Source organism: Diabrotica undecimpunctata, chromosome 5 (genome assembly GCF_040954645.1).
Source record: "Diabrotica undecimpunctata isolate CICGRU chromosome 5, icDiaUnde3, whole genome shotgun sequence".
Classification (NCBI taxonomy): Eukaryota; Metazoa; Arthropoda; class Insecta; order Coleoptera; family Chrysomelidae; genus Diabrotica; species Diabrotica undecimpunctata.
This window is the reverse complement of record NC_092807.1, coordinates 82,979,514-83,007,213: the sequence shown is the minus strand read 5'-3', so window position 1 is coordinate 83,007,213 and position 27,700 is coordinate 82,979,514. Positions and strand designations below refer to the sequence as shown.

General features: G+C 34.3%; 1 protein-coding gene across 3 annotated transcripts in view; it reads left to right on the top strand.

Annotated features, from left to right (window-relative positions):
- The window catches only part of LOC140440673 (uncharacterized), a 40,707-nt gene extending 16,011 nt beyond the window's left edge, over positions 1–24,696 (top strand). Inside the window, exons 1-2 of one of the 3 annotated variants that reach the window (XR_011950910.1) lie at positions 822–891; positions 1,665–3,899. Coding sequence is in view for 1 of the 3 variants with exons in the window: in XM_072531031.1 (XP_072387132.1) it covers positions 1,665–1,897 (233 nt within the window). In the remaining 2 variants the exon portion in view is untranslated. Of the gene's footprint in view, positions 1–821; positions 892–1,664; positions 3,900–24,475 lie in introns of those variants that run through there. The other 2 variants (XR_011950909.1, XM_072531031.1) reach the window with 2 other exon arrangements.
- The last annotated feature ends 3,004 nt before the right edge of the window (positions 24,697–27,700 follow it).

The following is a 27,700-nucleotide window of genomic DNA, read 5'->3' as shown; positions in this document are numbered from 1 at the left end:
TCTAGCTCTCAAAATAGGATATGCCATAAAAAAGTATGCATCGATTGAAAGAGGACAATGCCTAAGACGAGGAGTCTTGTCTCCCTTACATAAGCTAGAATCATAATATTCAACAAAAGGCGTTCTGGGGAAGCAGCAAAAATGACTCTTAGCCAATAGTCATCAAGACCCAACTGGAAAAATTTGGGAACAGAGGAACTGAAAAATTCATTGACTTCCTAGAAAAAAAAATCGCATCTTCGTTAATCATGGTAAAAATCATTGTCAAACGTGGGAGAATAGTGCCTATTCTACTTACCAGTAAAATAAAAAAACAATTGATTTGATCATATCCCAACGTGTACAATATGGAGTCCTTAGTGAAAATTCATATGTTTTTGCCATTTCAAAAACAACAGGAAGTCACACGAGGGGACATGATTGTCTCAAAAAGTGGTGTGAAGAAGCAGACCTTAATGCACCGGATTTAGTGACCAGCACTAAACTAAGGAAATATGTAGCAACTGTGTGCCAAATATTCAATCTAAATGAAAATGAAAACGATTGGCTAGCTCGCCACCTGGGTCATGATGTTCGCGTTCATAGGGAATTTTACCGTCTGCAAGAAAACGCAGTCGAGCTTACAAAAGTAAGTCGCTTACTCCTAGCGGTGGACCAAGGTGAAGCTCATAAATTTGCAGGAAAGGCACTGAAGGATATAAATCTTACAGGTATTCGTAAGTTCTTAGTTGAAATTTTAGAACGCACTTAATAGGTACCTTCTTGTATTATATAATTTTTTTTAAGATATGGATGGCATAGAAGACAAAGAGGCTGATTGCATAGAAGTAAATAATAGTGACGCTGGGGAAGATGAACAGAATGGAAATATTGCTTTGTCTGAAATAACAGGTAATGACCGACATGTAACTATTTTTTTAATTATAAAATCGAACAATATTTAGAACTGACAATTTGGGTGACTTTTCAATGCGTTGATTACTAAAACTTATCGTTACTAAAAGTCTAAATTCTTTAATGAGCAGATTCAGTGAACAATATACTTTCAAAAATTCATGCAGAATTTGAATTTATTATAAAACACAATTCTTTAGATTTTCCTTTTCTATTGAATCATCAAATTATTTTTCAAATCGCATATTACAAATGGCATCAAATGGAATCGCAACAAATGGCATCTTCAGATTTGCTAGTTACGCGCAATCTTTTATCGATATTTTCCATGATCATTTTGCATAAAAATGGTTCTGCTTCATTGATGCAACATTAGAATTCTTTTTTTAATCAAAGTGATTTTAGTAACGTATACAATTTAACGGTGCTGCATAGCAATTAAATTACTACCTGAAGCATTTCTAGGTGGTGTACTCTTTCGGTCATCAAAGTTGACCCCCTAACCAGCCTGTGGGGTTTTTAAGTTGATAATATGGCGATAAGCGGTTTTAAAGGCACATCACAATAATTTTATTGCTGCATGAGACATTTCCTGGTACTCTACACTCTCGTCTCAGTGTACAGAACTGGTTTCCGATAGTGTACGCATATTCAAATTTCATAAACTCTGTGAAAACAGACACCAGCGCGCAGTATTTAACTGAAGACGAAGTCTTATAATTCTTTTTCAACTATTCACAGTTTAATAGTACTATTTTATTTATTTGTAGATGGGGGATCTGGAGCAGTGTACAGAAACAATCCAAAAAAGAAATGTGTTAGCTTCAAGCGCAGGCCATGGACCACCGAAGAAAAGGAAATAATCCTAAAGGAGTTCAAATCACTTATAAAGAGGGGTTTCCTGCCAGGAATAGAGCAATGTACCAAGTTATTAGAGGAGCAAGTAGTATTCACAGGAAGAAAATGGACCAATGTGAAATTTTTTGTTAAAAACTATTTATAAAAATTAAGAAAAATGACGAATACATTTTCTGATTAGGCGGCGTTCAAGTATTACGTAATGCAATGTTTTTCAAGATTTTTGGCCCCCCTCCCTCCATGTAACGCGCCGTCACGTTCTTCTGTGCCCATGAGTATTGTTTTAATCGCATTTTCGGTAATATTAAATAAAACAAGAGATTTCGAACTCGTCATAACTAACTTTTACTACTAATATTACAATATTTTAGGTTTTCCCTACTTGGTTCCGCGTTACATTTATTTTTTGCTGCATCCCTTTATTGTTCTTCGCATGCAATCTTCTATTTTAACTTTTTTGAATAATAAACTCATAAATTAACATATCTATTTCTACAATTGGCAATACAATTAGAAACGGAAACGTAACTGAAGTAAAACATTGTATCTTCTTTCGGTGCCATATTAGGTATAACTAACATTGGCAATTACATTGGCGAATTGTTCACGGTCTTTACCTAATCGAAATAGTTTTTCGGTACTCCATTTTCCTATCTGATCGCAAATGTTCTTGAGCCATGACATTTTCCTTTCAATTTTCTCGCTGACCTTAATTTGACTGTTTATGATAAGCTGAAGGATTCTGTACCCGTCTTCTCGAAGACCATGCAGTAGGCATGAAATATTTCTTTCATTCCAGGTCCAGGGTGTTCGGGGCATTCTTCTCTACAATCACATCTCAAATGCCTCTAGGCGATTAATCGTATCAGCCTTCAGAGTCCAGGTCGCGATGGTATCTAACAACACTAACAAAATATATCATTTTATTAATATTTGACGTAATTTTGAGTTTAAGCTGTGGTCACAGAAGAATAATCTCATTTTTCGAAACTTTTGAAACAAAATAGATGCTTCCATTCTGCATTTGATCTCTTGACTTGGGTCTAGTTGATCTGTATTGGAGCATACCAGATATTTAAAGTGAGTAACTGTCTCAATGTTTTGTATAACTATTTGTAGGGAAGCATTGTCGTAAGGTTGGCGATTGAAATCATAAATTTTCATCAGCGTATCTAAGATTATTATTCAGTTCACCACTGATTTTTACGCCCAAAATCTTTATTTTGAGAAGCCTGTTTTGAAAATTGTACCCGAATAGATATAGTAGTAGTATTATACCCGAATAGAATAGTATAACAGCGGGATAGAATACATTCTATCTGTCGCCTCTTTGAATGTAAAATTCGTTGGTTAATGTACCATCGGCTTGTACGACTACTTTCAATATACGTTTTCTATGATATGTAGATCTCTATCATCAATGGGTTTGATTCTTAATGTGTTCAAAAGTGTTCCGGGCTTACTTTATTACCATCAATGCCTTTGGTTCTTAATATGTTCAAAAGTGTTCCAGGCTTATTATATTAAATGCCTTTTCGTAATCGATGAAAGCCACATAAATATTTTACGTTGGTCATGGTATTTTTGGAAAAGTACATTTAAGCCAAGAAAGCCTCACGAGCACGCAGCGCATTCCTAAATCCAATCTGAGTTACATCTAGCTCCCATTTGTAATGAAAAATGCGAAGAAAAAATGTTTTCAATGTGTGGCTCATCAGACCGTCAGTGTAGCTAATCTGCATTCGTCGTATCTTTTTGCCTCTATTTCTTCGAAATTGCTAAAAACAAACTTCAGTCAATCCTCAGGTATTTTACCAGTAGTATAATATACATCCATAAGAGCACCAGAGCACTGATGTAGTCGTCTTGTATCATTTTTAAGAGTTCAGCTAGAATGTTGTCTGGTCCAGTTGCTTTCTTGGTTTTGACTGATTTTATTGCATGAAGAAATTCAGATTTCTTCAATTTAATCCTTCGATTCTTTAAACCTTCGACTTGAAATTTCAGGTCCTTTTTGATTTACTTTACTTTGTATGTTTGGCCTGTCACCTTAAAACAATTCAGTTATATAGTTACTCTATGTTTCAAATATTTCTCGTTCATCAATGATATCTTTTCCTGCATTAGCTACTACAGTATTAGTGTTTTTCTTATTATACAGACCAGCAACTTCACGAACATTGTTGTGCTGCAAATTGAACATGTCATACTTCTTTTCTAATGTTTTCATTTCTGAACATCTATCCTCCATCCACTTTTCATAACCGCTCGTATTATTTGTTTTATTTCTCCTTGTTTTCTTCTGTCTGACTAGTCCTTGTATTTTGTTCTTTGTTCCATTAGGTCTAGTAATTATTCCGTCATGCATTAAATCTATTAGTTACACTATATTCTTCTATTATCTTGGTCATATGCTCACGAAATAAATTCTCTTAACATTTTTGGTTGTTCCCATTTCTTTCACGTAATTGTTTACTATTTTATCATTTTCTTTATATTTTACTTTTGTTAACGTCTGAAATAGTAAAATTCTTTAGCTGATGTTTATTCTCTATTCGTTTTAGTCTGACTCTTGCATCGGCGATTAAAGGGTTGTGATCAGATCCAATATCTGCTCCTGAGTATCACATATTCTGTTCTTAATGTCGCATTGTAGTGATAGTCAAAAGAAATCGTAAGGCACCTGCTTAAATTATTTCAAAAACCTTATTAGAAGTCGTGAAAACTTACATGATCCTTTGTCTAACTGACTAGACAGAAAAACAGTTATAATATGCGTCTCGAGCGGCAGCAGCAGCATTCGTACGCACATTTAATCACTTGCCAGAACTATTACGATTTACAGACGTGAGTGCTATACCATGCCAGATTAGGGTCTGCTGGATCCTGCAAACTCTCTTTAGGCTTTCTATGTTCCACTGAAACAGCTTAATTTTCAATTTTCACATTTTATTTTGATTATATTGTAGAATGAATTCAATTTAACAACACTGACCACAGCAACGTGTTTCTGTATATTATAATAACAATATTGTACAAGATATTGGAGGGATTCCCCTTAAAGATGCACGAAACCAATTGCCAACTGGGGAGATTTCTCCATAGTTTTTTTTATTTAAGTAAAAAAACAATGTTACGTAACGCGTTGTTCGAATCCCCCTTCCGCTCCTGTAACGCACCGTTTTACAAGACTCCCTTCCCCCTTAATAGCGGTTGTTTAGACTGATTTCAACTAAATTAAAATTAAAACAAAAATTAAAATACCTGTTTTTATGAAATCAAAACCAGGTGAAGTTTTCTAAAATTTAATATTCTTCTTTATGTACCGTTTTCTACCGAAGGTTGGCGACCAACAAACGAGAGGTTTATCTGTTTTGTGCCACATGTATTATGTTTAAAGTTCAATAAAGTAACATTATCGGAAAACTTAGTTTGTTTTATTTTCCATAATTGTGGTTAATTTGACACCACGTTTTATTGTTGTTTTTGTTGTTTTAATTGTGTTATTTAAAATACATGCTTCTAGTATACTATTAGGATAAAAAACATTGAAAGCTTTAAACAGTTATAAAGTGTTTCCACAGTAATTGTTTCCAAAAACAATTATCTCTCTAAATTATGTTGTGCTGTTGATGATGTTGTTGTGCTGTTGATGTTGTAGACTTTTTTTAATTTTAAGTTGGATAAGAATGAAAACTTTTGTGCGACGGGCCGTCTAAAAAATACGACGCATTCTTCTCCAGCACCATATCTCAAAGGCATCGATTTCTTGGCGTTTATGTGTACGAAGAGTCCAAGTTTCTGCCCCATATAAAAATATTTAGAATACATGTACAGTCACAAGTCTTATTTTGATTTTTTGAGAGATAGATCTGTTTCCAAACTTAACTTAGGCGCCTCCTCGCATTTTCTTGCCATATGCGCATTTTGCGTCTTCGAGTTGTTGCTTTGCAGTTACCATTATCAGTTATACTAGATCCGAGATAGTTAAAACTCTCTACTATCCTGTAAGTGGTTGTTCAGCTGAATAGTCTTGAATTTGTCAACAATATCTTTTTCTTGTCTATATTAATTTGGAACCAACTTTATTGCTTTCTCATTCAGCTCTTTCCAGTAGGTCTATCGTTTCTTGTTCATTTGCTGCTGTAAGGATAATATCTTCTATAAATCCTGAATTGGAGACTTTTCTATCAGCCACCGTTACTCCATCAGACTATCCTTTTAAAGCTGTCCTCAAGACATGTTCACCAAAAAGATTGAATGAGTATACGCATCCTTGTCTTTCCTCTCTCTGTTCTGAATTGACTTGAGAATTTCTGATCTAGTCGTACTGATATCATATTGGACTGGTATAGAAGTGTCATCAGAAGTATAGGTGTACCCATCTCTATTATCAGCATGGTATCATAGATACTTGAAACTGTGTCCACTTTTCAATGAGTTGTCTTAGGTGCAGGATTTGCTCAAGTGTACCTTTTCCATTTACAAATTTTGCTTGTTCTTAAAGTATTTGATGATGTAGGAATGTTTTTAACCTATTTTTGATTATATGCAACAATATCTTACTGGCATATGTTAATATTGACAATTTACTGTAGTTCTCACATCTGGTTGTGGATTCTGTTTTTGTGTAGCGGAATATAAATAGAGGTAGATCAGTCAGATAAGGATTTTTTGGAATTTCAAACAACGACACAAATAGAATGAATGATATTCAATCCTTTGTCACCTAATGACTGCAGCATTTCCCCTTGTACTGTGTCAATGCCTGTGAATTTATTTCTCTTTAGCGACTTAATTACATCTTTTGATTTCTAGAGCAAGACAGTAGGTTCTCTGGGGTAGTCGGATTGCCATAGGTTTACCGCTGGATCCTCAATGTTTCTATATAAATCGTAACAGGAATTTCGCCACGTTTTCAATATTTCGTCTATATCGGTCTTTAGATTACCGTCTTTATCTATTACAGACCATTTCTGAAGTTTAAATTCTCTATTAAGGAGTTTAACCTTTTGAAATAAATCACTCGATAAATCTATTCCGACAACCATTTTCTTTTATTTCTCTGTATATTTGGGAAATCTGCCTGGTCTTTGCGGCATTGACCTTTTATTTCTTTTTACAATGTTCTGTATACATCAATCGTTCCAAATCTAGTTTTAGGCTCTTTTCTGCTTTGAATCACAGTCCAAGTGTAGTCAGTAATTCTTGACTTGCGGTTTGTGTAAATTGGTGTCAGTACAATCACTGTCTACTTGATCTAAAGAAAGGTTTTCTAGGATTTGCTAGAATTAATTGATTTTTGTAGGGTTAAGCAATTTGATTCTTCTTAGGGGTATTTTTTAAACACTTTAAAACAAAATCTGTTTAAAACAAAAGTTTAACACTAGGAGATGATGGCCACAGTCTACGCCTGCGTATGTTTTGCAGTTAGTGGTCTATAATTTCCATCTGAATCTTATTAGGATGTAATCTGTTTGATTTCTTGTTTCTCATTTGGGCTGCGCCATGTGTACAATCTACGTGGATATTGCTGATAAAATGGATTTTGATCACAAGATGGTGCTCTTGAATGGTTTCATTGAATGGTTTCATTAGTCAACCCTACTTTGGGGTTAAAATCTCCTTTTACTGTACCCTTTATTCAAATTCTGAAAAAATATGCTCCTGTTGTAAGAAACAGGTGGCACAATACTAGGAAATAGGTATTATTAATATATATTATTACTAGGAAATACAAGGAATTTTCCGAAAGGCAAACTATAATTTTTTTATGGTAGTTATGTAAAATTTTACCAAAACAACAACCAATATAAAATGGTAGGAATGTAAAACCTTACCAGAAATTTTACTAATTTTTTATTCTCTGACTTATACTGCAAATGTTTTCTAATGAAACACACATTTTTTACAATTTGATCATGATTTTATTTCACGTTTGCTCTAATGTCATTGTAAAATTGTAAAAGAGTTCCCAGTCCACCCTACAGTATTTCCAGACAATTTTATAATATATGCATATGCCTCTTGAAAATCTATATATGTATAAACTGTGTAGAAGTGTTACAAGTGAAATTGTGATTATTTTGGGTAATATTGGTTAGACTGGTTGGCTTAAGAGAGTGGTTTCGCTGTACCACTAACGAATTAATCAAAACAGCAGTAAATAAAATTAGAATCGCCCTAATGATATCCAATCTCCGATAAGAGAGGGACTCAAAGAAGAAGGTTGGACTGGTTTTATATGTGTCGAATTTTTTATCTACTTTTTTTATAGACACATTGTCTGAATGTCTTCGATGTTTACTCCTAGTGTTCACGCCCAATATATTCTTATTTTTAATTTTTATTAAATTTTATTATTTTAATCGGCAACCTTGTCGTGTAGGGCATTTTTAGGGCAAAACCAGTCACATAAACAAGTCGCACAACGAGTTACAGCTAGCAAGTTCACGACCGCAGCTCAAAGGGACATTCAACAATGAGACTTCGATGAAACAAGATCGGTGATAGCGAATACAGGACTGACGCCCACCGTTCACGTATACCTTAATTTATTGTATTAATATATCAGTTCAATAAAGTAACCTGTTTTACACGAAGTTTTTCGATTATAACCAGCGGCACATTTATTGTTTAATCTCTTTTGAGGGCGGCATGTACTTCTTCTTCGACTTAGCGACTTATCCCGGAATATTTTACTACCCTATTTTCTCTCATTCGACGGATATGATTGTTACATGTTCTTTTTCTTTCTTACACCTACTCATTAATTTTGTTTGATCTGTATAGATTTCTAATCTCTTTAATCTTTGTTCTGTCTAATAGTGTCTTTTATGGTTATTTTTTTTTATTATTATTTTTCTTAGATTTATTATTTCATTTATCTCCAAATAACTTCTTGTCGTGCCTGTTTCTGTATTCCAGAACCACGCTCTAAAATATTTGTTCCATTTCTTTTGAGAACTGTTTCTATTGCTGTGTTTTCCTATAACTGATTCGTTGTAAACTCTCTTATATTCTTCAAAAGTCTCCTTCGTTCTTTCATATGTATATTTCATCTAATAAGCGTTCTATTTTCTTGGCAATTCATTCATGAAATAAATTAAAGAAGATTCCTATTCGAAAAGCCAACGAGTCAACACTTTGACTTCTTCTAATAGTATTTCTAATAAAAAACTTGTCAGTTAGTTGTGAGTTGTTATCCAGTAATTAATGGAAGTGAATAGTTTTTTGTAAAACAACTTGGTATGTACTTTTGTATGAAACATTATAATTAATACAAAGACACTAATAGGCCAGACATTGCGCCTAATTTTTATTAAATATTTTGGCAACCAGAATATTTAAAAATGCTTCTTCAACCCACCGCTCCAAGCTACGCAGCTGTTACCACATCAAATAAAACAAAACCTACACCGGTTACCACATCATATCCTAGCATAAAGCAAGCGATAGTATTAAATGCTCTTCCGGATACAACTCTCTTCGATTACATTAAGGCGATCGGTGAAATCGTAACTATCGTAACTCGTATTACCCACGCTTTCCACATATCCAACCATTGAGTTAGAATCTATAGAGAGAGCATCACGTGACTAAAAACGACCTCACTTCGGCCATATCGTTAAGATTGTTTTGACACTTTTGACAGATCGTATATGTTTGTTTACGTTTGTTGTTTTTCGAATATTTTTAGTTTTATAATACTTTTATAGAAACTGTAATAATATATTGTGATAGTGCGTAATAATGGTTTCTTTTTCTCAACGTAGTTGCAGTAACAGAAGCAATGTTAATAAAAAATCTTCAGGAATAACGTTCTACAGGTTAGTATACAAATATGTAAACAAAGTTATGGCCCGTACTTCAGAGAATAAATTAATAGTATTTGACTGCATTAATTTATCTTTATGTATAACATATCGTGTTTTTAGTGTTTACCGCGGGATAAATAAATCATAGTTTATTAAAAATGTATTGCACTTTTTAGATTATGATTAAATCTTCTGAATAACTAGTAATGTTCTTATAGTACTTTTAATATTATTGAGTCCGGCCATGATCCCACCGCCATATTGGTATCATCGTTAGCCACGCCTACCTTCGCCGTTTTTAATACACACGTTAATATTCTCATAGCTTTTCCATATATTCTAACTCGATATATTTAACCAACGCATTTGCATCTTTCTTGCTTCTATTTTTGACGTCGATATTCTTCTCAAAAACAATCCCACCGTTTCCGTTAAAAATGAAATCGTCCCCATCCGCAGACTCATTTCTACAACTGAAATATTGTTAATATCTAATGTATTCCCCTCGATTCCAAATCAACTTATCGAGCAGGCATTAAAAAACGAACTTGGTCTGCAACTAGCCTCACCTGTATCTCAGATTCGTACTGGCTCACCCAAAGATTATTCCCATATATTAAGTTTTCGACGGTCCATCTACGTAATACCAGACAAAGAAAATTTCGAAATACAAACCTCCGTATTAATACATTTTGAAAACACTTCCTTCCGAATCTTCGTTACATCAGACAAACTAGAATTTTTTCTTTGCCAAAAACCGGACATACGGCTGAAACCTGCCAAAAACCCGCCGGATACCACTACCCACCCCCGTTTCGCCCACGTACCTAATGAATCCACCAATAATAGCCCCACCGCATCTTCCGGCACCTCTCACACTTCTGCCCTAAATTCTTACTCCGACAATTTATCTAACATCACACCCTTACCTTTAGATCAACCTCAACCTACACCTTCTACTATCGCCCTCCACAAAAGAGCCCATCCAACTGACTCTCCCCCTGTAATTGCCATTTCAGATCCCACTACTCACAGTCCAATCGATCCACATTCCATCCATGACGACTCCTTTCGTACCCCCAAATCAGCCCCTAAAAAAAAATCGAAAACCAAAGATACAAAACCATCAGCCACTATGAGCCCGTCTACCCGCTCAATCATAGAAAATCTTATAGCAGCAAACCCATCATCCTTTTCAATTAACTCGCTACAACTAATTGCTTTCTTGGAAAATTCTTTCGGCTGCCATGACCCCTTAGCTGATGCATACCAATTTTCTTCGAACATTAACGCCCTTCTTTATAACCTCAAACAAATCTACCATAATATCTCTGATAGATCACTTAAAAATCGTATAACGCGCATACATAAAAAAATTAAAAGGCTACGATGAATCTAAATGATGTTTTTGACACAGTTAGTCTTGCATCTGTTAGCTCTAACGACAGTGACCCCTCCTTAGACAAAACCGACCTGCCTTAATTTATAACTTTCATATTCACTATAATTCAATGGAATTGCGACGGATATTATCCGCGCTTAGAACGGCTGTAGCTACTGATATCTCTCCACCACCCCACCTTCATTTGCTTACAGGAAACTAACTTCACGTCAACTAATCTCCATACACTCACAGATTTTAAAGAGTATCATTACATCAGACCTGTCTACTCCAGAGCTAGTGGAGATGCATATATATTTGCTTCTAAAGACCATTACTCCACTCTTCTTCCCCTGACTACCAATCTCGAAGCTGTCGCCATCACTACTTGCTGCCCTAGCAAACTTACCATATGCTCTATATACATCCCTCCTGACTAAATTCTAAAGAAAGAAGAACTCCTTGATGTAGTATACCAGCCCCCCAACCCTATATAATTGTAAGAGACTTCAACGCCCACAACACTATGTGGGACTCCTCGCGTACATTTGGACGTGGTAAAGTTCTTGAAAATAGTCTTGATTGCACTAGCTCATGTGTCCTCAATACGGGACCATACACCCACTTTAACATTGCTTCGGGTGCTTTTTCTGCCATCGGTCTAAGCATATGTGATCCCAAATCGGCCCCCAACTTATCATGGCAAACAGCGGACGACCTTCACGACAGCAACTATATCCCTATAATTATATGTGACAACACCTATGACCAAGTTTCAGTAAGAAGTTATTGGCGCTTCAACAAGGCTAATTGGCCAGAGTTCTCCAAAAAATCTGAATCCCTTATCTGCGAATTACCTAACTCTAATAATATTGATGATTACATAAAACAATTCTCAGATGCCATAATTAAAGCAGCATTAACTCATATTGACAAAACGATAATTAGCTCCCGACATAAAGTTGTACCTTGGTGGAACTCTCAAAACAATACCGCAAACATAAAAGTCCTGAAAATCTAATTAAGTATAAAAAGCTGAAAGCCAAAGCCAAATACGTTGTCAAGCAGAGCAAGAAAATATACTGGCATAACTATGTATCGTCTTTAAATGATAACACAAATCCCTCTCAAATGTGGATAAAAATCGACAAGTTCAGGGACAAAAACTAACACCAAAATTACCCATTTAATCTCTAACATCACTTCTTCTAGCAACAGCCAAATTATTTGCAATACCCTGGCTAATACATTTGAGGAACAATTTCACAACAAACTCCCTTATTTCATCCTCTATATAAGAACTGCTCTCCTACAACCTCACTTTACAGCACTTACAAGATATCGACAATATTATTTCTCCTTTCTCACTTTCTGAACTTACATATGCTTTATCTTTATGCAAAAATACTTCCGCCGGCCCTGATGATATCCCTTATATTTTTCTTAAAAACCTACCCAACAGCTGCCTCACTTTTCTGTTAGACATATATAATTCTATCTGGTCTTCTCAAATATTTCCTACTCAATGGAACACATCCGTAATTATATCTGTCCTAAAACATAACCAAACACCAATTTTTCCTTAGTCCTATAGACCGATTTCTCTCACTTGCACCATGTGCAAATTAATGGAGAAGATGATAAACAGGCGTCTTTTATGGTTTATTGAAAAACACCAAATTCTACCTAAAGAACAATCTGGTTTTCACTGACATCGTTTCACAAACGATAACCTGGTCCTCCTTCATACCCACATCGCCGAAGCTATTAATAACAGTCAAGAAGTGATGCATTTTTAATATTGAAGCTAATTTCGATAAAATATCTAGACAATTTATTCTCGATGAACTATTATTATACGGCCTCAATGGAAATATTTTTAAATTCGTCAAGCACTTTCTTAGCTCTAGATTTTTCAGAGTCTCTGTAAATGGTTGCCTATCATTACCCCACATTCAACAAGACGGAGTCCCTCAGGGCTCTGTATTAAGTCCTACATTGTTTATTTTATCGATTAACCATATCTGCCACAGTCTTTCTTTCCCAGTCAAATTTACTACATATGCTGATGACTTGTAATTTATTGCCATGGTGTTGCGACCATTACTACTTGCAAACTTCTCCAAACATCGGTGGACTTATTACAAAATAGATTGACTGCCATCGGCCTTTCCCTCTCATCCACAAAATCACAACTCATTAAATTCACCAGAAAAACACTCTCCACTGCCCCTAAAATCTTAGTGAATAACCACCCTCTCCCAGTCGTCGATCACCGCAAAATTCTAGGACTAATATTCGACTCCCGACTTTCTTGGACACAACATATTCAGGAAACTAGAGCAGAGTGCCTGAAAGTTTAAATATTATCAAAATACATTCCCACTACCAATGGGGCGCTAGCGAATGTACACTATTAAAAGTATATAGGTCTCTTATTCGCTCTAAACTCGATTACGGCAGCTTTATATATATATATATATATATATATAGACATCTTTAAGGAATATGACCGTTTAATTTAATATAAAAAAATGTTGCACTCGTAAGTGAAAGGGATATTTTCGGTCAAATTTGGAGATAAAAAAAGAAAAGAGTTGTGCTGCTTTATCTTTTTATTAAATACGTTTCGCCCACTGTTCAATGGGCATCATCAGTTCGTCAAAAAGAATGGTATTAGCGATACATCTAATATAAAAAACAATTAAGTAAACGATCTTACCTTTAAAAGATCTGTAGCATTAAGATATTAGTATGGTGAAGACACATCAAATATTAATTTACTAAATTTTTTTGCTGATTTATTTAGTAGATTATTATTTGATGTGTCTTCACCATACTAATATCTTAATGCTACAGATCTTTTAAAGGTAAGATCGTTTACTTAATTGTTTTTTATATTAGATGTATCGCTAATACCACTCGTTTAGACGAACTGATGATGCCCATTGAACAGTGGGCGAAACGTATTCAATAAAAAGATAAAGTAGCACAACCCTTTCCTTTTTTATCTCCAAATTTGACCGAAAATATCCCTTTCACTTACGAGTGCACATTTATATATATATATATATATATATATATATATATATATATATATATATATATATATATATATATATATATATATATATATATATTGTTATGATGTATTGTTTGTGAATGATGAGCAATGAGTGTTTTTTACTAATATATATATATATATATATATATATATAGGGTTTTTATCGCGGTTCTCAAAGAATTAGTTTGTAAGTACTTTTTTAAATTATCTTCATTATATCTATTATGAAACACACATATATATCTAAACTAGCCAATGTAAATTTAAAATAAACTATCTTTAAATTGAAATTCTTATGAAACTAATTAAATTCTATAGACAATGTAAAATTTAAACAAACTATCTACAAACTTGAAATTGTTATGACACTAACTAAATAATATTAACAAAATTTTGTACCTTTCTGTCACTGAATGCCTAAATGAACTGTTTTCCACTATATAGATTATAATCACTACTCAATGTCTTCTTCTCAGCTTCGGTTATCCTTGTTTTTGTGAAATTACTTTTTCCAATTATCAGCTTCCACCAATTTAATATATTTTTCTTCACCATCATTTATAAACCACCAAGCAAACCAGCAAACAGCATTTATATTTATTCTTCTTTTCAATATACCAATATCCAATCACCAAATATATTATATATTTATATTTATTCTTCTTTTCAGTATACCAATATCCAGTCACTAAATATATTATATAAATTTAATTTTCAATTAATACTTCTTGCATTATCCAATCACCATTTATGCATAACATAATTTTTAATCTTCAATAATATTTTCTTTATAGTGTTTCTTAATCTTCATTTAACACACTATATTGAACAATTGGACCTTCTGACTATCTTGAACTTACTGAAATGTAACTGATTGACTGACTCTAACTAACTTTCATACTAAAACTGGACATCTTGAATCCAAATCACCGAGTATTTATACCTTTTCAATCTTCCAGAACCATCTGGTACGAAATCATGTTCGATTTGTTTTATCTCCTACATGTCTGAATTTTCTGGAACAGTCCATTTCGCAAAAAAAGCCATCTCCGGTGATCTAGAGAATTCCTTACTTTTCTATCGAGAATTTTGTTGACATTTAGGCTTTTCAGATCAGAATATACACTTAAATTAGTAACTAACACTCTAATTTAATAAACTACACATTTTAAACAACATATTATTATAACCACACTTTATATTCGCAACCATTATTTAAACGTCATTTCATTGTATAGTTGGTTGCCTATGCACATGGCTCACTTAAATATATCTACAATATTATAATTATTAAAATACAACTTTTTACAATTATTATATGCTAATTTCTTAAAAATGCCCTCACATAAATATATTTTTATAAAATTCTCTAGTATATAACTTATTAAAATAACCAAATACTTTTTATATCTAATAGTATCTAGTAGTGTAACTTATAAATTATTTTCTATAAACACCAATCATATCAATATATATAGATATATATATATATATATATATATATATATATATATATATATATATATATATATATATATATATATATATGTCAGCATCCAAATCATCCTTACAAACCCTTAATTCAGTACATAATACTGCCATCCGGCAATCCAGCTGAGAGCCTCTACCGCGAAACCAACGAACCCCCTCTTTGGCTTAGGCGCCAATATCTCCTCCTTTCTTATGCTGCCTCTACTTCAGCTAACCTTTCTAATTCAGTACACATACTGCTGACATTACCCAACTATACTAGTACTCACGCTCCTGCCCCACGCATACACACTATCGCCCTCCTACTTCCAACTTTAATACCACATATAAATTTATCCCTAACTAACCGTCTCCCGATCCGGCAGAATTCTCCTTGGACCAAAACTTTACCGAAATTTAATGTGTCACTTACAAAGTTTAGTAAGGCAGAAACAAACCAGGATTTGATTAGGAAATATTTACTAGAAATTCTTAATTTTAAGAAATTCGATCTAGTCCTCTACACTGACCCATCAAAGAGCGAAACGGGGTCGTGCGGTTATTACTACGGAAACAGTCGTTAGTTCATGTCAAATACTTGCCACATGCAGCGTTCACACTAGTGAACTGTATGCTATTTACCAAGCCTTCAAACTCTACACAGTACCCAATCAACATATTGCCATCTGTACAGACTCCCTTGCCTCTATCCAGTCCATCAATAATCTATTTACTAATCACCCTCTTGTAGAAAAAATCCATAACACTTACCAAAATCTTATCATCCACGACATTCATATCACTATTATATGGATTCCCTCCCACATCGGGATTACGGGTAACGACAACGCCGATCGCTTTGCCAAAGAAGCTGCTATATCCAATTGTACACTACGTAATATACAAATCGCTAGTGACCTAAAAACTAGTATAAAGAAACTCGTACGAAATTACTGGCAGAATTATTGGAACCAATCCAGTACATTTTTACACCAAATAGATCAGACGATTGAGCGGTTCGTTATTCCTGATATAACAAGATGGTTGTTACTAGAAGATTGCGTATCGGTCACACCAGATTTACACATGGTCACCTAATGAATTCTACACCTAAGCCAATCTGTTACTATTGCCAATCTCCACTAAGCGTTCTACACATCCTTGTGGACTGCCCTCATTCTAATAAACGACGCCAAGAACTGGGCATGAACGACGACATCACAGATATATTATCGAAACAGAGCCAAGTCATCACAGCTATACAGTTCCTGAAGCTAGAAAACTTACTAAATAAGATATAACTGTAGTATATTATAATATGTAATTGTACCTTATTATATAATTGTATCCACGGTGCCTCGTGCTACTGGCCGAAGCTGTCACAAGCACGTTAAATTAAATAAAAAAAAATAAATAAATAAAGGAACTTATTACTACGTTCAATATAAAGATATAAGGAAAAATAATTCGCAAATCAGTTAAAACTATAAATCGACTAAAATAACATGAATTAACAACTTAAAATATATGAGCTGAGTAATTGGTTAGCGACTAGGGCATAAAATAAAACACACATAACCCAAAAGCTATATGGTCTTAAAAGGTCTGTATGTCATTAAATCCATGAAAATAAACAAACGTTTCGGCCAATCAAATATTGACCCATTTTCAGATTTATCTACTCGTTGCGGCCTTCTTCTTTTCACGAAAAAGAAACATTTCCATATTTTCACTGGCTTACTTAAAATTAATTTCATCATTACTTTCAAAATAGTGCTTAACCAATTTATACCTCTGCAAGTATATGATTTTTCGCATTTTCTATAGAAAAACATTTTCGTACTCCTTCGCTACTTAAAATGTTCAGAGATTCATATTCATATAAGAGGGAAAATAAGGGGTGACACCACAAGCATGACTGGAGCAGTTTAAATGGTTGTGGTACTGCGATGGGAAAGGCAACGGGAAAACCACCCCATTATATTTTCCACAAATCTAAATGGCAGACGAGAAAAAGAAAATGGCCCTCAGTCCGAGGCACCCCTTAAATGGGGAGAGGGTGCGAAGAATCCCCCCGTCAACTACCCAAGAAAGTGCACAGAGAATACAAATATACGACCGAATAGTACGCATTGCCACCTGGAACGTACGCAGCTTATTTATTTAAAGATGGAAAAGCCACCGGTCCAGACAATATGAATGTCGAAATACTTAAACTAATTGCAGATAACGAAAGTAAAAGCCTAGATTTAATAACAGCACTATTCAATAAGATATATGACACAGGTAAAATACCAACAGACTGGCTAAAATCAACATTCGTAGCATTACCAAAAAAATCGAATTCCTCACAATGCGATGATTATCGAATATTAAGCTTGATGTCTCATGTCCTTAAAACTTTTCTCAGAATTATCCATACACGAATTTACAAGAAGTGCGAGTTCCAGATGAGCGACACTCAATTCGGATTTCGAAACGGATTGGGAACACGAGAGGCTCTTTTTGCTTTAAATGTGTTAACGCAACGATGCAGAGACATGAATGTAGATGTATATGCATGTTTTATTGACTATCGAAAAGCATTTGACTGCGTTAACCATCAGAAGATGATCGAAATTCTGAGAACAACTGGAGTTGACGAACAAGACTTGCGAATTATCTCAGAACTATACTGGCACCAAACGGCAACAATTGAAATAGAGCACACAACATCCGAACACATACAAATCCGACGAGGAGTGAGACAGGGTTGCGTCTTATCACCGCTACTCTTTAATTTGTATTCGGAGTCTATATTCAGAGAAGCATTAGACGAGGTCCAAGGCGGAATTAAGATTAACGGAATCAGAATAGATAACATCAGATATGCTGATGATACCGTCTTAATAGCAAGCAACGCACAAGAACTACAAAATATAATAAATGCGGTAGTTCACCACAGCGAAATGTTTGGTTTACATCTAAACGTTTCCAAAACTAAAACTTTGGTATTTTCAAAGACACCAATAAACGTACAGGTGTATGCCAAGGGTCAAATAATAGAACAGGTAAATTCCATAAAATATTTGGGAACAAATATCAATAGTCAGTGTAATCCAAAAAAAGAAATCCTATCAAGAATCGAACAAGCAAGGAAAACATTCATGAGCATTAAAACATTTTTTACAAGATCAGACCTACTTCTTTGGCGGCCCTTCGCCGCGTTTGCGCCACTGTTTCGACTATTCTTTGATTTCCGGTGTGTAAAAATGCACCCAGGTTTTATCAACGGTTATAAATCGGCAAAAAAAATTCTTCGGATCGTGCCGTATCATCGCCAAAAGCGACTCCGAAGTGGTCACACGTTTCTGCATTTGATCGATTATCAGCAAACGCGGCACCCATCGCGCGGATAGCTTTTTCATGTGCAAATGATGGTGAATGATATTGTGTACGTATGCGTAGAAAATGGTTAGGACCTCTATTAAGTCACGGAGCTTAATTCGACGATCTGTCATAATCATGTCATGGCCTTTCTTGATCATTTCCGGCGTGGTGACTTCATTTGGCCTCCCGGGACTCTCGTTATCAAAAACACTCGTACATCCACGAACAAATTCAGCTTTCCAAAATTTTACTGTTGCTGACGAATGAGCAACCTCACCATAAACTTCGTCCAGGTCGGTGTGGTTTTGTGGAGGAACTTAATCACCGAACGATTCTCGACTTTTTCCATTTCTCCAAAAATACAAAATTTGGTTGCTTTTGACGACTGTAAAAACCAAACTAATTATTTTTAAAACTTAAAATTTTGACAGACGTCATGCTATGAATGGCAAATGTCAACACCGAAACCAATTCGGTATCAAGTAGCGCCATCCATCAAAGGCTAGTTTAATATCAATCTATCCTCGTATTTGAGAGGTTTTCAATAGATAACTCATACAGTTGGCTAAGTAGATTATTATTAGATAATCTTAGCTTTAGAATATATTTAATTGTTATAATTTCTCGACGATTTTGAAGAGAAATTTCATTACTTTCAGCAAGTAGAACAGGGCAAGGAGTAGACATCATGGTGCCCAAGCATATTCTTAGACATTTAAACTGAATGCGGTCTACAGTTAATAAGTGTGTGTTACTGGGGCACCATACAGAATGCAACCATAGTCTCTCTACAATAGATTGCACGTAGACTCTATAAAACATCAGTGCAACTTCAGGGTCAGCACACCATCTACGATTAGTGACACATTTAAGGATTTTCACACCTACTTTTTATATATTCAACATGTTTTGACCATAAAAGTTTGGAATCAAGAAGAATACCAAGATATTTGTATTCTTTGATAATATGTATATCATATCCAGACAGCTTCAGTTTGTCAGGCGTACGAATGTATTGTATTTTTTTGTTAGGTACAAATATTTTAGGATTAATTTTCTTGATAATATTTTCTCTCAAGGCTGGAATTTTATTGATTATTTACATTCTATTTTTTCTTTATAAGCCATAAACTCGTACCTGTAGGGATTAGGGATTATAGGTTAGGATGAGGTGTTTGTAGCATTGGTCAATCTTGGGAAAGTTGGTGGGTTTTTGAACGCAGTAGGAGAGATAGCTCTACGCTTGTTTCTTGTTTTCTTTTAAAGTAGGTACATAGGATTGATTTTGATTTGTATTTTCAAGGACGTAAGGGGTTAAGGCCGGGAAATTTTGTATAGTATTGAGGATATCGAATCTATTATGTGTAGTTGCCTTGGAGTATGATGGATTGTTAGCTATGGTTTCTGCCTCTTTAAAGGTAGTGTTTTCTAAAGCCATGATTGATTTGATTTTGTATTGGTGTTTAAATACAGGACACTGTTTGGAGTGTGAGTTATGTTCAGTGGAGTTGCAATGTACACACAATAGGGAGTTAGTGCATGTTTCATTATTATCAAGAGTTTGACTACATTTTTTACAGCGATTTGATGTTGATTTACATTGCCGAGCAGTATGACCGAACCGAAAGTAATTAAAACACTGAACAACCGGATATATATATTATTCAACATTCAACCTAACCAAGTCTAAATTAACAGTCTTAGGAACGCTATTTCCTTTAAATGTCAAAATTACCATCTGACGAGAAACATTAATTGTTTCATTATTCGAATCAATTATTTTCCGTTTTAACCTTTTTACTTCGACAACATTTTTATCTGAAACAATATTTTCTAAAATATACTTTTCATCTAAAAACGTTTCAACTTCCCCAATAATTCCCTTCTTTTGAAAATGATGAATATACGCTACAAGTTTATTATCCTTAATAAGCTCATGTTCAATTAGAGAATTTGCGCAAGTATAAGTTTTAAAAATGACTTTTACCTTATTTCTGCCAACAGGTTTTAAACACGATGTATTTAAAATTTAAACATGTAATGTTTAAATTTTAAATACATCGTGTTTAAAACTTCACTAGTGTATAGGTACTCTGTTTTCGCGAGATTAATATCTAGGCCAGCCTTGGTATATTCTTCTTGTAGTTTCTTCATCGTGTAGCTGAGGTCGTCTTGGTCTTGTGCAATCACTACTTGATCGTCTGCAAAGCTTAACGTATATAGGTATTCGTTCCGTACCGGTACTCCCATGCCTTCACACTTTCTTTTCCATGTAGTCAACGCTTTTTCTAAGTATATTTTGAATATGGTTGAAGATGTGGAACAACCCTGCAGGAGCCCTTATGTTGTGGTGCAGTCTCGTATGATTCTTGTTTTCATTTTAATGGACACTTTATTTTCTTTATACAGAGCTTTTGTAGCTTCTTTGAGTTCCATCTGTATTTCTAATTTGTACATTGCCTCCCATAGGTCTGACCTTGGTACAGAGTCATACGCCTTTCTCAGGTCCACAAATACCAAATGTGTATTTCTATTTTTTGATTTTTTCTTTACCTACAGTTGTTTCAGTGTGGTTATGTGGTCTATGCATGATCTTCCTGCCGTGAAGCCTGCCTGATCCTCCCCGATTTTGCCTTTTATCGCTTGCTCTATCTTTTCTCGCAGTATCTTCCCATATAATCTTCCTATGGATAATATTACGCTTATTCCTCTGTAGTTTTCGCATCGTTTTCTATCTACTTTCTTAAATATAGATGTCATATATGATCGCATCCTATGATCCAAAGCAAATTATATTACCTTGCAGCCTTGTTTACGTGTTAGCTCCTTGTCTTTTTTTTTTCTAAAAAGGTGTACATTGAAATCCCCTGTAAAAAAAGTATTAAAAAAGAATTAAGAATTATTGTGTATTCCAATATGGACACTGGTATATTCTTATAAGAAGTATACTCACTTAAATAGTCTATAACAGCGTTTCCCAAATGGTGGGTCGCGACCCGGTACAATGCCATGTAAGCAAAATGCCGGATCGCCTGTTCGTTTCACATCTTGCTTTTTCAGGTCGCGCTCTGACTGATGCCACTGCTTTTATTTTACCCTCCCAGTACCACATCCACAAAATTACAAATTTCCACCCGCTGCTTCTTTTATTTCATTCAATGTCAAGCTTAGTTGTCAGGCCTGAGAGCGCGTATTTTTCGTGCTTATTGATTACGTTGAATTTGACGATGGATAAATTTGTTATAAAATAATTACAAGTTCTAAGACTTATAGACCTAATAATATAATAATAAGACTTATAGACTAATAGACCGTCGAGTGATCTGCAGCCGGGTACAAGTTCTAAGAGCGACAATAATAATAGGCTGTCGAGTAATGTCCATCCAGAGGCAAGTACAAGTGGTAATTACAAACGGCCGCTAAATTTTGAAGTTTACTAACAGTTCGGTTGTATAAAGGGTACTTATGACAAACCATTATGTGTTATTTGTTATGTTGCACTTTCGAATGAGTCCATGAAACCTATAAAATTGAAGCGGCACTTGGAATTGAAGAATCAGGAATACAGTGGTAAGCCAATAGCTTTTTTTATAAGTAAAAGGAGAAAATTAATAACTACAACAAGACTATGCCTTTGAATTTTTCTCAGAACGCTTAATTTGAAAACCTTGTGCTGGATGCTCATGAAATACCAAAATTATTTGCTGAAACCGGTATACACAATTGCCGACAAATTAATAGTTGCAGCAATGAAAATAGTAGCATCTCAGATATGTGATAAAAAGCAGGAAAAGCAAGTAAATTCGCTGGCTCTATCAAATAACACATTAAAGCGTAAAATTGTGAAGATGGCAAATAATATTGAAGAAACTATTATGTTACTTAAAGGAGTGTAACTATTTTTCCTTGCAAGTTGATGAAAGTACAAACATATCAGATAATGCTAATCTAATGTGTTTTGTCTGAAAATACTTAATCTGATTGACAGCTACAGTAATGACAATGGAATTGAATGAAATAAATGTATGGAGTGTGAAAGTAAGTAGCGATGGAGCACGGTCAATGACAGGCGCTCATACTGGAGTTTTTCCGAGGATCAAAGCCGTAGCACCAGAATGTGTTTAAGTGCATTGTAGCATCCACAGAGAGGCATTAGCTGTCAAAAAAAAATACAACTGCTTTTAACCAAATCTATGCAAGAGTGTGTAAAATTTATAAACTTCATAAAACCTCACCCACTGAACTCAAGAGTATTCTCCGCTTTGTGCAAAGAAATAAGGAGTGAACGTGAACATATTTTTTTACACTGCGAAGTGTGTTTACCATTAAAAGGGAATGTTTTAAAAAGACTTATTGAATTGAAGGAAGAAATTTCAATATTCTTAGAACAACATCCATCAACAACGGCTAGAGATGCAATATTTCAATTTAAAGACAGTTTTCATGACGTTAATTGGTTAATTAGGGTAGCCTATCTTTGTGATATTTTCGACTTCTTAAACAATTTAAATATGATACTACAAGGTAGCAATGTAACTGTATTTAAAGTATAAGAGAAGGTGGAATCTGGAACAAAAAAACTTAATTTGTGAACACGTCGCGCGGAAGCAGACAATTACAAAGCTAAGAGAACTACAAAAAAAAAATAACGTGAATTCATTGTCGGATCAAAATTCAGCGGCTTTTACCTGCTATGACTGGAGGCAAATCTGAAGGAATATTTTCTCCCAATCTTCAGCAACAAAGCATGGATAAGGAATTCATTTACAATGGACGTAGAATCCGAGACAGGAATTCTAGATTTAGATAATTAGTCAGTAATTGAACTATCGTGTAATAGAGCACTCAAATACATATTTGATAAAATACCACTGATAGATTTTTGGCCGTCATGCCGCCAGGAGTACCCAGTTTTAGCAGGAAAAGCAATAAAGTTTCTAATTCCTTTTGTTAGGACCTATACGTGTGAGGCAGGGTTTTCAACACTGGTTTTTCTAAAAAATTAAATATAGAAATCATTTCGAAGTCGAACTGGACCTGAGGATAAAATTGACATCTTTTCCTCCAAACGTGAAGTTTTTAGTTAACCAGAAACAACTGCATACTTCTCATGAATAAAGTATTTGATTTTTATTTTATTAAATGTTTTTTTATGCTAATGATTCCTTATTAAAATATATAAAACTATAACAAATATTTAAATATGTTTTCTTGTACACTGAGGTATGCAAAAAAAATTAGTGGGTCACGAAGTATAAGCACAAAAATAACCGGACCACAGAAAAATAAGTTTGGGAAACGCTAGTCTGTACCCATAAGCACACTAACTTTGGTTTTTGTATATCTTTCTTAAACAAATTGTTTTATTTGAACAGTTCTTATAGATTATCTTGTAAATAAAACAATAAAATGTAATTTTAAACATTACTCAACTCAACTCAAATCATATTTACTCATTTAATTTCTACAATATTGACTTCTTGAATATTTTTTTTATATGTTAGCAAAACAAATCAAGTAATTGTTGGTAAGAAAGCTAACATTATTTTGTAACCCAAATACATTAAAAAAGTAGTTTCTATTCATTCAAAATGGCTGGTTGATTTGTCACTCTTGTTTTAGTGAGGATGCTGCCAAACACCTACGCAACCCGTTCCAGCCACAGTCCGCGTCATCGGTATACGGTATCGGCATTGTGTTTAACAGCATGTCATTGCACATGTCTGCGTTCGCAATTACCAGTGCAGAGAATAAATACACTTTTTTGTCTTAAGTTTAATGATGTCGACATAACTAATGAAGACATTTTTACTGAAGCATAAATCATATTTCACTTCTTGATGTCAGCGTTCTTTTGACTTAATTAAGGAAATGTTATAGGTATAGCTTTTGAGTAAATACGACGTAATAAATGGATCGAAATAAAAGAATATACTAAAATGGCTAAGAAATTTCAATGTACTAAAAACAAAAGAATTAATTTCCTGTGATTATTTTGTAATTAGAAATCTTCGCCGAAAGATAGAAGCGAATATTAACTTATACAAAATTTACGTTGACTATATCCTATGTCCTTCTAAATCTGTTAATTTTTTTGAGATCATGCTACCTCTCCTATTCCTTTTATTGGTAATTTAACAATACCTGTTGTTTAGATTAAAATTTAAATGATTGTTGGTAAAATGAGAACACGAATTGAGAAAATTGAGAACACTAAATTGTTATGTGTGGTCTCTATTACTATATGGCTGAGACCTGGATATTAAAACAGTATGACGTCAACAAATTAAATTAATTCGAAATGTGGATGTACTGCCGAATGCTAAGAATAAGCTGGACCAGCAGAACTACGAATAAAGAAGTACTGAGAGCAATGAACACACGCCCTTCTTGTCAATACTATCAAAATTAGAAAGACGTCATATCTAGGACACATAATGCGCCATAGGGAATTCGAGAAAGGTAAAAGGGGCACAAGACGAAAGAAAAAATCTTGACTACCAAACATTAGAGATTGGACCCACACAAGAGGAAATGAATTAATTTATCAAGCCCAGAACAGAGAGAAATTTGCCATATTGATCGCCAACCTCAACAGAGAAGGCACTTAGGAAGAGGAGGTGGATAAAATCAATCACTTATTACCTGAACATATTGTTTACCATGTACCAGAACATATTATTGTAGCACAGCAAAGGTCATTAAATTTCTTATTTCTAAGATAAGGAAGTTGTTGTTGGGTTGATATTAAATTGCTTTGAGGAATGATTGGAAATTGGAAATATATATATATATATATATATATATATATATATATATATATATATATATATATATATTGTTTCCTTATGTCATAGTATCATCTTAAATTTGGACGTCTTCTTGGTCTCTTGACGTCTCTTGTATACCATAGTGTAATTCTAGTGGACCACCTATTCTCAGTTCTTCATGATAAATGTCCCGCCCACTGCCATTTTAAAGATTTACTTCTGTGGATTACATCAATAACCTTGGTTTTCTGTCTGCTCCATTCTATTCTTTTTCGATCTCTTTTTGTTATATGTACCTAGCATTCATTACTCCATTGACCTTTGAGTGACTTTGAGTTTCGATGTTAACTCTTTCTTTAGTGTCCAAGTTTCGCAGCCGTATGTCATGATTGGTAGTATATACTGATCGAATGATTTTTTCTTTAGATGGATTGGCATCTTCGATTTGAATATAACGGCATTTCTACCAAAAGATGTTTAAGCTAGATTCATTCTTCTGTTGATTTCTGGAAGTAAGGAGCCAGATTTGTATATTAATTGTCCTAGGTATATAACTTTAGTTACCAGCTGAAGTCCGTTTGAAGAGGTTTACTCTCCGGACACTGGAACTCACTTAAGCATGGGTGTATGTTACCTGAAGTAAAATTTAATTAAAATATTAAACATCATATAATATTATTAACATCATGTACAATCTTTGGTAACACATTACATTTTAAAGGGTTTTTACCCAAATATTTTGGTGGCTCAGGCATGGTAACCTGTATTTTAACCTGATGATGGAACAGTTGTTCCGAAAACGTTCGTGCTTTTAATGTTGCCATTTTAAGGGTTTTTATAAAATAAAATATACCCACATACAAAGACTAACCTCTTTTGTTTTCATAAATTTTTAACTTAGCTTTTACTTGTCTGTATATATTTGCTAAAGTTTTTATGTAGGGTTTTTCAATGACTTGGTTGGTCAAAGCTTTTATTACTGCCTTGGTATATATATAATCGAAAGCCTTCTCGAAATCTATGAAGGTTAATGCTAGCGGTATTTCATTTTCTTTGATTCTACTCATTAGTTCTTGAAGTCTATGAATATGATCTGTGGTATCCATAGATCCACTTCTTAAGCTAGCTTGTCCTCTCGGTTGTACAGCATCTACAGCGTTTGTTAATCTGTTGTTGATAATCTTTGTGAATATCTTGTATACGATTGGTAGTAGACTTGTAGGTCTGTAGTTTTTGATATTCCCTTTGCTACCTTTTTTATGAATGAGAATTATGTTTGTTGTATTCCAGTCATCTGGAATGCATCTCAATCTTAAGCAGTTTGTAAATAGGCCGTCTAAAATTTTTCGGGTTTTATTGCCAGCATATTTAAGCAGTTCCACTGTTATACCACCTATTTTAGCTGCTTTACTGCTCTTCATTTTTGCAATTGTCAATTCTACTTCTTCCGGAAGGACTTCTGGTACACCTACTTGGTAACTGATTACTTTTTCAAGTGTGTCAGGGGCTTTGTATAGTTCGCTGTAGAATTCAGTTACGAGTTGTTTTATTTCATTTCTGTCTGTAACTCTGGTGTTTTTGTTTGTTAGTTACAGTTATAGTATTTCCAGTTTTCGATTGCATTTTCCACCAGTCTTTCATTGTATTTCAAGCATATTCCACTATTCCTCTATATGATTAAGGTCTAGTGAGCAAGTAGGCCGCTCCAGAAGTGTGATGTCTTCTGCTTTAAGGAAGTCTGTAGCCACTCTGCAACAAAACTTCTCTGAAATTTTGTATTTGTATTCGGAAGGTCTGAGAAAATATTTTTTTTTCTATTTTTTGGATAAAATTTTTTTATGATGTATCATTAAACAACGCAACTCTTAGTTTTTACCATTTTATCGCTAACCGATATGTTTTAATGGACATATTAGTAACTTGATCATTTTAAGCCTGGTCGTTAACTGATCAATGACCACTAGATCCGTTATCTCACCTGGCATCAACCGATAAATTCGGTTCAACACATTCAGTAAACAACACAAAGTAGGGATGAGAACGAAGCCGGTCTCCTGCCTCTCTCACACAATAAGCT